The sequence below is a fragment of the Medicago sativa genome, chromosome 7 (assembly GCF_051527215.1).
Source record: "Medicago sativa cultivar Bolivia chromosome 7, Bolivia_mono, whole genome shotgun sequence".
Lineage (NCBI taxonomy): Eukaryota > Viridiplantae > Streptophyta > Magnoliopsida > Fabales > Fabaceae > Medicago > Medicago sativa.
In genome coordinates, this window is record NC_140755.1 from 76,841,308 (window position 1) to 76,855,915 (window position 14,608).

The 14,608-nt window shown below is 37.2% G+C and overlaps 1 protein-coding gene across 1 annotated transcript; it reads left to right on the forward strand.

Annotated features, from left to right (window-relative positions):
* Positions 1 to 1,804: 1,804 nt before the first annotated feature.
* Positions 1,805 to 11,693, forward strand: LOC146908678 (uncharacterized). Its single transcript, XM_085725658.1, has 3 exons — positions 1,805 to 1,966; positions 4,476 to 9,460; positions 11,428 to 11,693. Exon 2 carries the CDS (start codon positions 4,482 to 4,484, stop codon positions 7,308 to 7,310), a length of 2,829 nt encoding a protein of 942 aa, XP_085581784.1. The 5' UTR covers positions 1,805 to 1,966; positions 4,476 to 4,481; the 3' UTR covers positions 7,311 to 9,460; positions 11,428 to 11,693.
* Positions 11,694 to 14,608: the final 2,915 nt, after the last annotated feature.

The following is a 14,608-nucleotide window of genomic DNA, read 5'->3' on the forward strand; positions in this document are numbered from 1 at the left end:
AGCGGATAGCCTTCAGAAGCGAATAGTCATCAGAAGCAGATAGTTCAGAAGCGACTTCATCAGAAGCTGAAGCTCATCAGAAGCTGATTATCACCAGAAGCTGAAGATCAACTGAATTTGAGAAATTCAAGGATTCAAGAGCTGTGTCATGATTCGAAACTCATCAAAGGACAACAAAAGATCAGTGGAATTTTGCAACGGTCATTTCAAAGGTGTTTGAAGACATGTGCTTGCAATTTTGGACGAAAGCGTTGACATTGTACTTTGTACGAACTGTACAACCACCTTCTCCACTACTCTGTTTTGTGTCCACACTACAAGACAAGAAAACAGCTCCAAAATACGGCTTCGCCTGCATAGATGTTCCTTTGGATAAGGAATGGATTTCAAATTGGTTCTTCATAGGACAACAACCAAATCAGGCAAAAGATCATTGGTGAAAGATCAAGCTTCAACAACGACTCTTTGATGTGCTGGCAATTTCACAACGTCTCTTTCACACCTCTATATAAAGGAGTGAAGACTTAGAGATTTGGCAATGCTGAACGAAAGACTCACAACATTATTACAATTGCCAAACCTCTGCTGAAATTGTTCTGCATTCACTTAGAATTTTTGTGTCTCAAAGTTTTATCTTCGAAATTCTTAAGTTATTGAGTCTGTATCTGATTTGTATTGTGAGCACCTCTGATTGTATATCAAGTGTTCAACCTTAAACAATTTTCTGTTTAATTTTGTTTAGTTAGAAGTGTCTTGCAGTTGTGCTTGAGCAGGGAAGTCTCTTGATTGTGTTCTTGAGCATAGGAAGACTCTTGCAAAGTGTGCTTGAGCGAAGGAAGTCTCTTGCAGGTGTGCTTGAGCAATTGTAATCAGATATCACTCTTAGTGAAATCTCCTTGGAAGTGCAAGGGGGACTGGACTACTTCCAGATTGTGGAAGGAACCAGTATAATTGCTTTGTGTCGTTCTTCTTCTCTCTCTTTGTTTTATTCCGCTGCGTGTAGATTCTGATTATCACTTCAGAAGCTGTTTCACTTAGCTTCTGATCAGTGTGTTCAGTTTTAGGAGAAACGAAGAATTTTTCAAAACACAATTCAACCCCCCCTTCTTGTGTTTTTCTCACCTTCAAACCCCACATTATCGAGTTCCATCTCCCCCTTCCACAACTCATAATAATGGTGAAACTATGGTTGCAAAGTAATTGGAGGGAGGCAACTATACAATATAGAAAAATATATACATATTATATACAGATGCTCAAAACAATACAAATTGTCGCGATGCTTCAAATATCTAAACGCCAGTCCCCGGCAACGACGCCATTTTGATGTAGTATCAAAAGTAAGTATTTTTATTATTGTCTCCACAGGGACTGTTGCGATATTCTATACTGTAACAGCCCGATTTTCGTCAGATTTATTTTATTTGTTTTTATGTGTGTTTGTGTGTGATTACTTGTATTTGTGTGTATTTTATTCGGGATTATTGGATTCTAGCTTAAGAAGGGTATTTTAGTCATTTTAGACTTAGGGGTATTTTGGTCATTTGGTGAGCGAGGGTAAATTAGTTTTTTTTTTTTAAGAAGGCTATTTTTTTTTTGTGAGAATAGTTATTTTTACTAAGATAGAAATAACTAGTTGTAATAATTCAGGGATATTAATTATCCGGTGTTTTAACGGTTTAAGTAAGTGTAGTAACTTTTTGAGAATTTAGTGACATGAGTTTTAGAGGCCCATTAATCTCTAACCTAATTTAGCCCAACATGTGGTGTATATAAGGATATCCCTTAAGAGAAAAATTAGGTCATTTCTCATTATCACAAATTGTCACAAACATAGAGAGAGGTAGAGAGAGAAAGTGGGAGCAAGAGAAGAGCTTAGAGGAAAGAAGACCAAGAGCTTAGGAGAGGTGAAATTCAAGAGCTAAGGGGAGAGTGAAGCCATAGCTAGTGTTGGTAAAGCTTTGAGGTAAGGGGGTTAGATACTTATTCTCATAATCACTTTTCTTAGCTTATGATTAATTGTTGAATTGATGAATTGATGATTTTGTTCTGTGAAATTCGTACTCCTAATTAGTGGGTAATTATGTGTATACTAATTTTTGTTGAATTGGTGAATTAACATGTTCATACCCATGCTTTTGGTTTATGATAAGTTGTTTTTGTGATTTTAGCTTAAAATGTTCAAAATGAAGTTGTTGTTGATGATTTTTGAGAAAAATGGATTTTGATTAAATAAGCAAAAGTGAGGCTACATATGAATTGTTTGTGAGCCATTGTTACAAGCTAGAAATTTATTGACACTCTGTAGGCATACATTTTTTTCTTAAAAGAAAGTTTATTTGTACACGTTTTATACCCACTGGTCACATAAAGATACATTCTAATTCATTAGTGTTTTGAAACTTCATGCCAATTCCTTTTATGATATAGATGGGCACCATGGAATTGTTGTTTTAAGAAACTGTTACGTCTATCTTGTTTTCCCTGTAGTTCGGTGGTACTCATTAGAAATGAATTGCATACACATTGGTTTCATTGGTATAATCAGTCCTCTGTTTTGATTTTTCATGGTGTTAAATTACTTGCATTCTCGCGTAATGTGGAAGAGATTTTGGTCAATTTGTTTACGCCTGTAGAAAGCTTTTGTTGATGCAACTAGTTGTCTATGCCCTTTTCAGATTATAATAACTAATGGAGCTATTTTATGATAAGTGTATGCCTAGTTATATGAACATCACTGTCAACACTGTTTCGGTACTGAGACTTTCGCATATATTTATATATACACCTATGGCTTTATAATGTCAAATCCTTATTTCTAGATGCAAATAGTTATTAAATGATTTTAATTATAGCCCATTAATCATGTAAATGAATGATGGTGACGTGATGCTACTTGTTCTAAGTACCCATCTAATTACTACTTGTCTACTCTGTACATGCATGCTATTATGTGAAGGTACTATTTTAGTTAAATAATGCATTCTAGCTTCAATGTGATTTTTATAGGCAAGATAGTATTATGTTGAAAATTATTCTACTAGTTTAAATATGTTTGAAATAATAAGTTTTGGACGATGAATTGAAATGGTTATGTGAAAATGGACAATTTTCGAAAAATAGGCGAATTTTGCTAAAATTGAGTTTATGATCCCATAATTGTAAATGGCTTTGTATTCATGATGATGTGATAGAATAAGAATGAATTAATTTTGTTTGGGTGTTTAATGCGATGAATATCATGATGTACCGTGATGTCCGTTATATGAAATGTGAATTTGGAACCTTGTTGCTTCTTTGAGATGAATGTTATTGATGACGATTTTGGTGTTGGTGATTTGTAATAAAATGTGAATTCTTACATGCAATTTGGTGATGATATTGATGGTGGTTGCATGTATGAAAGGTGTCGGTGTTCATGTTGGTGAACCATTGTATGAACGTATGCATTGTGGTGTCATATATTCATGCATTCATAAGTGTCCAGAGGTGATGTTTAGAGGCGATGTTTATGATACAATTTCGTATCAAGAGGCGATGTTTTGAGGTGACGACCTTGACGATGATTCGGTACCACATGCATATAAAGTCGTGTCTAGGCGCATTACATACATTCATTAATGTTTAAATGTGTTATGTTTGATATGTGTTTGGTGAACCTTGGTGAATTGTGTACATTCATGAAATTTTGGTGATTGCATACTTAGTGAAATTTGGTGATATATGAAGATGTGAAAGTACACTTGTTATGATAGCACACTTGTATGATTAATGTTAAATAAATGATGTGAACAATGTAATTAGACGTCGTTGATCATCTGAAACTGGTTATGTCGTTTATTTACATTTAATTATGCTTTAATTGATTTGAATGATGTCTAACCCCCAGTGGTCGTTTGGTTGACCGCCTGCCCTATTCTTTTGAATGGGTAGACGGTGTGCAGGATTAGTTGCTTAGCTTGCTTGGTGAGTTGCTTGAGGATAGCGGAAGCTTCCTCCTTTATCTGCTTTGGAGTTTAGTAGTGTCGGGCTCTGATTAGGATATCGAGTCTTACTTTTGTCGTTGCTTTATGTTGAGATTTTTATATGACTGTTGAGATATTCTTGTGTTTTGAGCCTTGTTATGGCCTTTGAGACGGTTACTAGATGTATTTGAGGATGACTGTATGTCTCTGAGATTTTTATGTTGATTGTTGAAATTTTCCGCTGCGTAGTTTTTATTTTTTTTGAAACTGAATATTTGTATGTCTTGAAACGAATGACGACGTGACGTCTAGACCTTTTTGGATATTTATTATTTAAAAACGCATGATTATTGCTTTCGGGGTTTAGGGCGTTACAAGTTGGTATCAGAGCCTGGTTGGTCTTGTCCGGACCAGAATTGGGTGATTATTTATGTTTGTATGTGAATGGTATAGGAATATCTTCGATAATTGTTCTGTTGTTCTTATATGTTGGTTGTGGTTTGTGTGTAGTGAGAGATGGCTGGTGGTAGAGATGATGCGGCTATTGCAGCGGCCTTGGCTGCATTAGCGCAGGTGTTGGCTCAAACCAACCAGCAGGTTGTGAATGGTCATCAGGATCATGGAGAAGCGGAGGAGCGGAGGCTCGATCGTTTCTTGCGAAACAAGCCGCCAACGTTCAAGGGAAGGTTTGACCCAGAGGGAGCTCAGACATGGGTGCAAGGCATGGAGAGGATCTTTCGTGCTATGGTGACCAGTGAAGACCAGAAGGTCAGGTTGGCTACACACATGCTTGCTGAGGAGGCTGAGTACTGGTGGACGAATGCTAAAGGGAGACTTGAGGCTAGTGGAGAGGCTGTGACTTGGGCTAGGTTCAAGACTGAGTTTTTGAGGAAGTACTTTCCTGAGGATTTGAGGACCAGGAAGGAAGTGGAATTCTTGAACTTGAAGCAGGAGAATCGGTCAGTGGCAGAGTATGCTGCAAAGTTTGAAGAGCTTTCGAGGTTTTGCCCGTATATCAATGCCGAGGATGCGATGGTTTCTAAGTGTGTGAAGTTTGAAAGTGGACTCAGGCCGGATATCTATCAGTACATGTGTATTCAGGAGATTAGAGATTTTGATACTTTGGTGCACAAGTGTCGTATGTTTGATGATGCCGGAAAGGTCAAGGTGAACCATTACAAAGCATTGCATGATAAGAAAGGAAAGGGTCATGGATTTGGGAAGCCGTACAACAAGGACAAAGGGAAGAAGAAAGAGGTGGGTGGAGGCTCTAAGCCGAATGTTGCTGAGGTGAGGTGCTACAAGTGTGGAACTTTGGGTCATTTTGCTAATGATTGTAGGAGGGGTGATAGTTGCTTCAAGTGTGGGAAAGCTGGTCACAAGTCGTTTGAGTGCAAGCAGGATATTACTTGTTACAACTGTGGAGATGCAGGTCATATCAGTACTAAGTGTACCAAGCCGAAGAAGGCGGCGGGTAGGGTGTTTGCTTTGAATGCGGAGGAAGTGGAGCAGCCGGATAATCTTATCCGAGGTATGTGTTTTATCAATAGTACTCCTTTGATTGCAATTATTGATACTGGTGCCACTCATTCTTTTATCGCGGTTAGTTGTGTTGAGCGTTTGAATTTGGTTGTAACTTCGTTGTTGCGAGGGATGGTCATCGACACCCCGGCTAGTGGCTCGGTGTCTACTTCCTTGATGTGTGCTAAATGTCCTGTTAATTTTGGTAATGTTGATTTTGAGTTGGATCTTGTGTGTCTTCCGTTGAAGCACATGGATGTAATTTTCGGTATGGACTGGATGTTATCTTTTGGTGTGAACATCAACTGTTTAACCAAGAGTATAACATTCTCTAAGCCAGTAGCTGAGGTAGGTGGGAAGTTTTTAACCGCGGAGCAAGTGAAGAAGTCTTTGGACGATGAAGCTAGTGTGTTCATGATGTTTGCTTCTTTGAAGGAAAGTAGTGAGAAAGGAGTTAGCGATTTACCGGTAGTGCAAGAGTTTCCAGACGTTTTCCCGGACGACATTATTGATTTGCCACCAGAGAGGGAAGTGGAGTTTGCAATTGATTTGGTACCAGGAACGAGTCCTATTTCGATTGCGCCGTATCGGATGTCTGCATCAGAGTTGGGTGAATTGAAGAAGCAGTTGGAAGAGTTGCTCGAGAAGCAGTTTATCAGGCCGAGTGTCTCTCCGTGGGGTGCTCCAGTGTTATTGGTTAAGAAGAAGGATGGGAGCATGAGGTTGTGTGTGGATTATCGGCAGTTGAACAAAGTAACAATCAAGAATCGGTATCCGCTTCCGAGGATTGATGATTTGATGGATCAGCTGGTTGGTGCGGAAGTGTTTAGCAAGATTGATTTGAGGTCTGGATATCATCAGATTAGAGTGAAGGCAGAAGATATATCCAAAACTGCGTTCCGAACAAGGTATGGACACTATGAGTATTCTGTGATGCCATTTGGTGTGAGCAATGCGTCGGGTGTCTTTATGGAATATATGAATAGGATCTTCCATCCTTATTTGGACAAATTTGTGGTGGTGTTTATAGACGATATTTTGGTGTATTCGAAGTCAGAAGAAGAACATGCTGAGCATCTAAGGATCGTGTTGAGTGTCTTGAAGGAGAATAAGTTGTTTGCTAAGTTGTCAAAGTGTGAGTTTTGGCTGCGGGAAGTGAGTTTTCTTGGTCATGTGATTTCGAAGGGTGGTATAGCGGTGGATCCATCAAAGGTTGATGCAGTATTGCAGTGGGAAACTCCAAAGTCAGTTTTTGAGATTAGAAGCTTTCTTGGATTGGCAGGTTACTATCGGAGGTTTATTGAAGGATTCTCTAAGTTGGCGTTGCCATTGACACAGTTGACTCGGAAGGGGCAAGCGTATGTTTGGGATGCCAAGTGTGAGAAGAGTTTCCAGGAGTTGAAGAAGAGGTTGACTTCAGCGCCAGTGCTGATTTTGCCAAATCCAAAGGAATCATTTGTTGTGTATTGTGATGCTTCTAAGATGGGTCTTGGTGGTGTGTTAATGCAGAATCGTCAGGTTGTGGCTTATGCATCAAGGCAGTTGAAAGTGCATGAGAAGAATTATCCGACTCATGATTTGGAATTGGCGGCAGTTGTGTTTGTGTTGAAGATTTGGAGGCACTATTTGTATGGTTCTAAGTTTGAAGTGTTCAGTGACCACAAGAGTTTGAAATACTTGTTTGATCAGAAAGAGTTGAATATGAGGCAGAGAAGATGGTTGGAATATCTTAAGGATTTTGATTTTCAGTTGAGTTATCATCCCGGGAAGGCGAATGTTGTGGCAGATGCCTTGAGTAGAAGTCTTTACATATGTCTTCTTTGATGGTTAAAGAGTTGGAGTTGATTGAACAGTTTCGAGATTTGAGTTTGGTTAGTGAGTTGACGCCGAATGGTGTGAGATTGGGAATGTTGAAGCTGACGAGTAATATTTTGGAAGAGATCAAGAATGGTCAGAAGGAAGATTTGGAACTTGTGGATCGAGTGGTGTTGATTAATCAAGGTAAAGGTGGGGACTTTAGGTTGAATGAGAACGGTGTTTTGATGTTTCGTGACCGAGTTTGTGTGCCAGATATACTTGAGCTTAAGAAACGGATTTTGGAAGAAGGTCACAGGAGTAGTCTGAGTATTCATCCAGGAGCGACGAAGATGTATCAGGATTTGAAGAAGTTGTTTTGGTGGCCTGGAATGAAAAAGGAAATTGCAGAGTTTGTTTATGCTTGTTTGATTTGTCAGAAGTCAAAGATTGAACATCGGAAGCCGTCGGGTTTGATGCAACCGTTGTTTGTGCCAGAATGGAAATGGGATAGTATCTCTATGGACTTTGTCGGAGCGTTGCCGAAGACTGTGAAGGGTTTTGATTCGATTTGGGTGATTGTTGATCGTTTGACGAAGTCGGCACATTTCGTTCCTATCAAGACCGGTATGTCCCTGGCGAAGTTGGCTGAGGTCTACATTGAGCAGATTGTCAGGTTGCATGGTATTCCTTCTATCATCGTGTCAGATAGAGATCCGAGGTTTACTTCTAAGTTTTGGGAGAGTTTGCAAGCAGCTTTGGGAACCAAGTTGAGGTTGAGTTCTGCTTATCATCCCCAGACTGATGGGCAGACGGAGAGGACGATTCAGAGTTTAGAGGATTTGTTGAGAGCTTGTGTTTTGGAGCAAGGTGTCAGTTGGGTTGAATGTTTACCGTTGATTGAGTTTACTTACAACAATAGTTTTCACTCTAGTATCGGGATGGCACCTTTTGAGGCTTTGTATGGACGGAGATGTAGGACGCCGTTGTGTTGGTATGAGTCAGGAGAAAGTGTTTTGTTAGGACCGGAAGTGGTGCAAGAGACTACAGAGAAGGTGAAGATGATCCAAGAGAAGATGAAAGCGTCTCAGAGTAGGCAGAAGAGCTATCATGACAAGAGGAGAAAGGATATTGAGTTTCAGGTTGGTGATCATGTGTTTCTAAGGGTGAATCCTGTAACCGGTGTTGGACGTGCTTTGAAGTGTCGGAAGTTGACACCTCGTTTTGTTGGACCGTTTGAGATTATAGAGAAGATTGGAGTTGTAGCGTATCGGATTGCGTTACCGCCATCGTTGTCGAATCTTCATGATGTGTTTCATGTGTCACAGTTGAGGAAGTATGTGTATGATGCGTCTCATGTGATTCAAGTGGATGATTTGGAAGTAAAAGAGAATTTGACTGTTGAGACTTGGCCAGTTAGAATTGAAGATCGGGAAGTGAAGCGCTTAAGAGGAAAAGAGATTATTTTGGTGAAGGTGGTTTGGGTTGGACCAACTGGTGAGAGTGCTACATGGGAATCGGAGAGTAGGATGAAGGTTTCGTATCCGGAGTTGTTTCCTTCAGGTAATTTTCGAGGGCGAAAATTCTTTTTAGAGGGGGAGAGTTGTAACAGCCCGATTTTCGTCAGATTTATTTTATTTGTTTTTATGTGTGTTTGTGTGTGATTACTTGTATTTGTGTGTATTTTATTCGGGATTATTGGATTCTAGCTTAAGAAGGGTATTTTATTCATTTTAGACTTAGGGGTATTTTGGTCATTTGGTGAGCGAGGGTAAATTAGTTTTTTTTTTTTAAGAAGGCTATTTTTTTTTTGTGAGAATAGTTATTTTTACTAAGATAGAAATAACTAGTTGTAATAATTCAGGGATATTAATTATCCGGTGTTTTAACGGTTTAAGTAAGTGTAGTAACTTTTTGAGAATTTAGTGACATGAGTTTTAGAGGCCCATTAATCTCTAACCTAATTTAGCCCAACATGTGGTGTATATAAGGATATCCCTTAAGAGAAAAATTAGGTCATTTCTCATTATCACAAATTGTCACAAACATAGAGAGAGGTAGAGAGAGAAAGTGGGAGCAAGAGAAGAGCTTAGAGGAAAGAAGACCAAGAGCTTAGGAGAGGTGAAATTCAAGAGCTAAGGGGAGAGTGAAGCCATAGCTAGTGTTGGTAAAGCTTTGAGGTAAGGGGGTTAGATACTTATTCTCATAATCACTTTTCTTAGCTTATGATTAATTGTTGAATTGATGAATTGATGATTTTGTTCTGTGAAATTCGTACTCCTAATTAGTGGGTAATTATGTGTATACTAATTTTTGTTGAATTGGTGAATTAACATGTTCATACCCATGCTTTTGGTTTATGATAAGTTGTTTTTGTGATTTTAGCTTAAAATGTTCAAAATGAAGTTGTTGTTGATGATTTTTGAGAAAAATGGATTTTGATTAAATAAGCAAAAGTGAGGCTACATATGAATTGTTTGTGAGCCATTGTTACAAGCTAGAAATTTATTGACACTCTGTAGGCATACATTTTTTTCTTAAAAGAAAGTTTATTTGTACACGTTTTATACCCACTGGTCACATAAAGATACATTCTAATTCATTAGTGTTTTGAAACTTCATGCCAATTCCTTTTATGATATAGATGGGCACCATGGAATTGTTGTTTTAAGAAACTGTTACGTCTATCTTGTTTTCCCTGTAGTTCGGTGGTACTCATTAGAAATGAATTGCATACACATTGGTTTCATTGGTATAATCAGTCCTCTGTTTTGATTTTTCATGGTGTTAAATTACTTGCATTCTCGCGTAATGTGGAAGAGATTTTGGTCAATTTGTTTACGCCTGTAGAAAGCTTTTGTTGATGCAACTAGTTGTCTATGCCCTTTTCAGATTATAATAACTAATGGAGCTATTTTATGATAAGTGTATGCCTAGTTATATGAACATCACTGTCAACACTGTTTCGGTACTGAGACTTTCGCATATATTTATATATACACCTATGGCTTTATAATGTCAAATCCTTATTTCTAGATGCAAATAGTTATTAAATGATTTTAATTATAGCCCATTAATCATGTAAATGAATGATGGTGACGTGATGCTACTTGTTCTAAGTACCCATCTAATTACTACTTGTCTACTCTGTACATGCATGCTATTATGTGAAGGTACTATTTTAGTTAAATAATGCATTCTAGCTTCAATGTGATTTTTATAGGCAAGATAGTATTATGTTGAAAATTATTCTACTAGTTTAAATATGTTTGAAATAATAAGTTTTGGACGATGAATTGAAATGGTTATGTGAAAATGGACAATTTTCGAAAAATAGGCGAATTTTGCTAAAATTGAGTTTATGATCCCATAATTGTAAATGGCTTTGTATTCATGATGATGTGATAGAATAAGAATGAATTAATTTTGTTTGGGTGTTTAATGCGATGAATATCATGATGTACCGTGATGTCCGTTATATGAAATGTGAATTTGGAACCTTGTTGCTTCTTTGAGATGAATGTTATTGATGACGATTTTGGTGTTGGTGATTTGTAATAAAATGTGAATTCTTACATGCAATTTGGTGATGATATTGATGGTGGTTGCATGTATGAAAGGTGTCGGTGTTCATGTTGGTGAACCATTGTATGAACGTATGCATTGTGGTGTCATATATTCATGCATTCATAAGTGTCCAGAGGTGATGTTTAGAGGCGATGTTTATGATACAATTTCGTATCAAGAGGCGATGTTTTGAGGTGACGACCTTGACGATGATTCGGTACCACATGCATATAAAGTCGTGTCTAGGCGCATTACATACATTCATTAATGTTTAAATGTGTTATGTTTGATATGTGTTTGGTGAACCTTGGTGAATTGTGTACATTCATGAAATTTTGGTGATTGCATACTTAGTGAAATTTGGTGATATATGAAGATGTGAAAGTACACTTGTTATGATAGCACACTTGTATGATTAATGTTAAATAAATGATGTGAACAATGTAATTAGACGTCGTTGATCATCTGAAACTGGTTATGTCGTTTATTTACATTTAATTATGCTTTAATTGATTTGAATGATGTCTAACCCCCAGTGGTCGTTTGGTTGACTGCCTGCCCTATTCTTTTGAATGGGTAGACGGTGTGCAGGATTAGTTGCTTAGCTTGCTTGGTGAGTTGCTTGAGGATAGCGGAAGCTTCCTCCTTTATCTGCTTTGGAGTTTAGTAGTGTCGGGCTCTGATTAGGATATCGAGTCTTACTTTTGTCGTTGCTTTATGTTGAGATTTTTATATGACTGTTGAGATATTCTTGTGTTTTGAGCCTTGTTATGGCCTTTGAGACGGTTACTAGATGTATTTGAGGATGACTGTATGTCTCTGAGATTTTTATGTTGATTGTTGAAATTTTCCGCTGCGTAGTTTTTATTTTTTTTGAAACTGAATATTTGTATGTCTTGAAACGAATGACGACGTGACGTCTAGACCTTTTTGGATATTTATTATTTAAAAACGCATGATTATTGCTTTCGGGGTTTAGGGCGTTACATATACCGTTCAACAATCAATATCGTTCTAAGCTATAGTTTGATTGATTGTTTGTTTAAAACTATGGAAACTAAATTACGAAGATAAACACGGAGAGTAATAAGTTGGAATTTAGAGTTCGTTGATTAAGCGTCAAACATAACCTAATAATCACATATATGGATTCTAGCGTTTTACCGATATTATCACGTATAGCTCGACAATATCATTCGTGTCTAAATGATCTTGTGAGTTTAATTGTGTTGTTTAATCGTTGATTTCCCAAACTATTAAACAATCCAATATTCGATCGTATCGTTTAATCGACGATTTTTCAATCTATTAAACGATCTGAAAGCTTTAAGTTCCGATACTTTGTGTGATTATCAAAACATCAATCCTATGTCTAGAATCATTGTTTTGATAGATAAATATTCTAAACCTAGATTCAAAAGTATTTCTCAATAGCATTTAAATCAAAGATAAGGAATGAAATACAAGAATATCATCAATATCATGTAAATTGTTAGAATCATATATTTGAGAGATCAAAAGATTACATTATCAACTTAATCAAGTACATCTAATCCCAACTAAGGAGATTTGGTTCATCATTGTCATGAGAACATTATAAAAGTGGAAGAAAAGTTGGAAATCCATGCTAAGAACTTGATTTCTCAAAGAATCTTGATGAATCCAACTCAATCACTCTTGCTATATGAAAACAGGAAATTTTCGCCCTATTCTCTCTCTAAAATTGTCATAGCATTCTGTCTAAAATGAATGAAATGGGCTTTTATACTTTCTGCACAATTTGACATTCTCGCCCGACAGGATTTTTGTCGCCATGGCGACATCAGCTTTCTTTGCCGGTGGGTTTCTGCCACGTCATCATCCACTTGCCTCAAAATCGCCTTACCTCGCCAGGCAGGACATTTGTCGCCATGGCGACATCTGGTCTCTGAAAAATATAGCCACTGGAAATCCATTTGCCGTGCCGACATTCTGTGGCCATGGCGACATTTGATCTTGAAAAACATAGGTTCTGGAATTTCATTCCCGCCGTGGCGACATTCTGTGGCCATGGCGACATTTGTAGTTTTTACTCCTTTTTATGTTTCTTTCATTGGTTCAAGTCTTGATCACTTCTTTTCCTGCACAAATGGGTTAAGTAAGATATAAAAAGCATAATAAGACATTTTCTTACTTTTTCATAGCTTTTCCTCAATTAACTTGTGAAACAGGTAATCAAAAGTGCTTAATATGAATAATGAAATTAACACTTTCTAGCACTTATCAGCTGAGAGTGGAGGAACACCAAGGAAGGGAGGTTGCCAAAGTTGCAGAGAACGAGGGGAGGGTGTGGTGGTGAGGACGATGTGGGAGAGAGGGAATGAGGACGTTTAGAGAGAATTAAAAATTCCAATCATTTCACGGTACTTTAAATGAAATCACAAAATTTCCCTTGATGTCATATTTGTATTAAAAAAAAAGGCTTAACTATGTAAAACATCCTTGTAAGTTTGCGTGTTTTTGGTTTTCGTCCATATATATTTTTTTTCTAAAACAAACCATGTAAGTTGATAATGTTATGATTTTCGTCCCTCTCGTCAACATTTGTTAAAAAAATGTTGATGTGTCTAACGACGACTGACGTGGCGTTGTTTGACATGGCAAAAGTGGCTTATGTGTCGTTTTAGATGTATTGAATCAAGATTAGAGGGACTAAAACGAAAAACGAAAAGTTATAAAGAGACAAATTTAAAAATCACGAATTTACAAAATTTGAAATTGAAGACCTTGTTGTTTCCATCTTCTTCCTCTCTCTGTGTCTTCTTCCTCTCTCTGATTACAATACATTATTGTCACCAAATCACACTAAGTTTATTCAATTAAGACACTATATGTACACATACTTCATCAAAATCTAACAATTTTGAAGACAAAAAGAAGAGAAATGATATGTGTACAACCTTTTGTGACAACCTTTAGACAACTTTCTCTCTCATACCCACATTATATTCTTACTCTCTTTCTTCCTTTTTCTCTCTCCATTGTTTTTGACCAACAAGAAAAAAGAAAAGAAAAGTTGTCTTCAAAGTTGTTAGCAAATGGTTGTTCAAATATCATTGCTCCAAAAAGAAAACATAAGTCTCGTATTTGTGTTTGTTGATTCATGATCATCATTTTCACGGCAAATTTTCATCACAACCTCATTTTAAGGTGGGGTCCATAATTTCACTAACCCATGAAATTCTTTTTTTTCTTTTCTTGTTACCCAATCTTCGAAATACTAGAGAATTTAGAATCCTTCATGTTTTTCAATTTGGACAAACCAAAATCTGAAACTTTTGATTGATATAATTAGAATCTAAAAAATGTGTTGTGGCTTCACATCACAATGCAAAATCCACTCCAAACACTCTTCATGAATGTAAGTCAAACCAGTGGCAGAGGCACATACAGTGTAGTGGGAGCACATGCCTGCACTATTACTACATGCCAATATGTTGAAAATTGGACCATGCAGCCCACACTCATATATCATCCAATTAAAATGTTAGTAGCTTCCTCTATTTCACTCACATAGAACACATGACACACACTTTCAAAATTTCAATCCGACATTTGTTTTTGTCGCACATCCATAATAAAAATTCATTAAAAGAAACACAAACATTACACAAATATACAATACAAACCTCTTTCACTTTTAGTTTCCAACATTGTTGATTTTTTAAAGGTTAAACCCCTTATAATTTATTTATGGAAAATGTGTAATCAATGCAATGAAA

Bases quoted from the DNA above. Each gene is read 5' to 3' on its own strand.
- LOC146908678 (XM_085725658.1), top strand. From the start codon at position 4,482: ATGGCTGGTGGTAGAGATGATGCGGCTATTGCAGCGGCCTTGGCTGCA.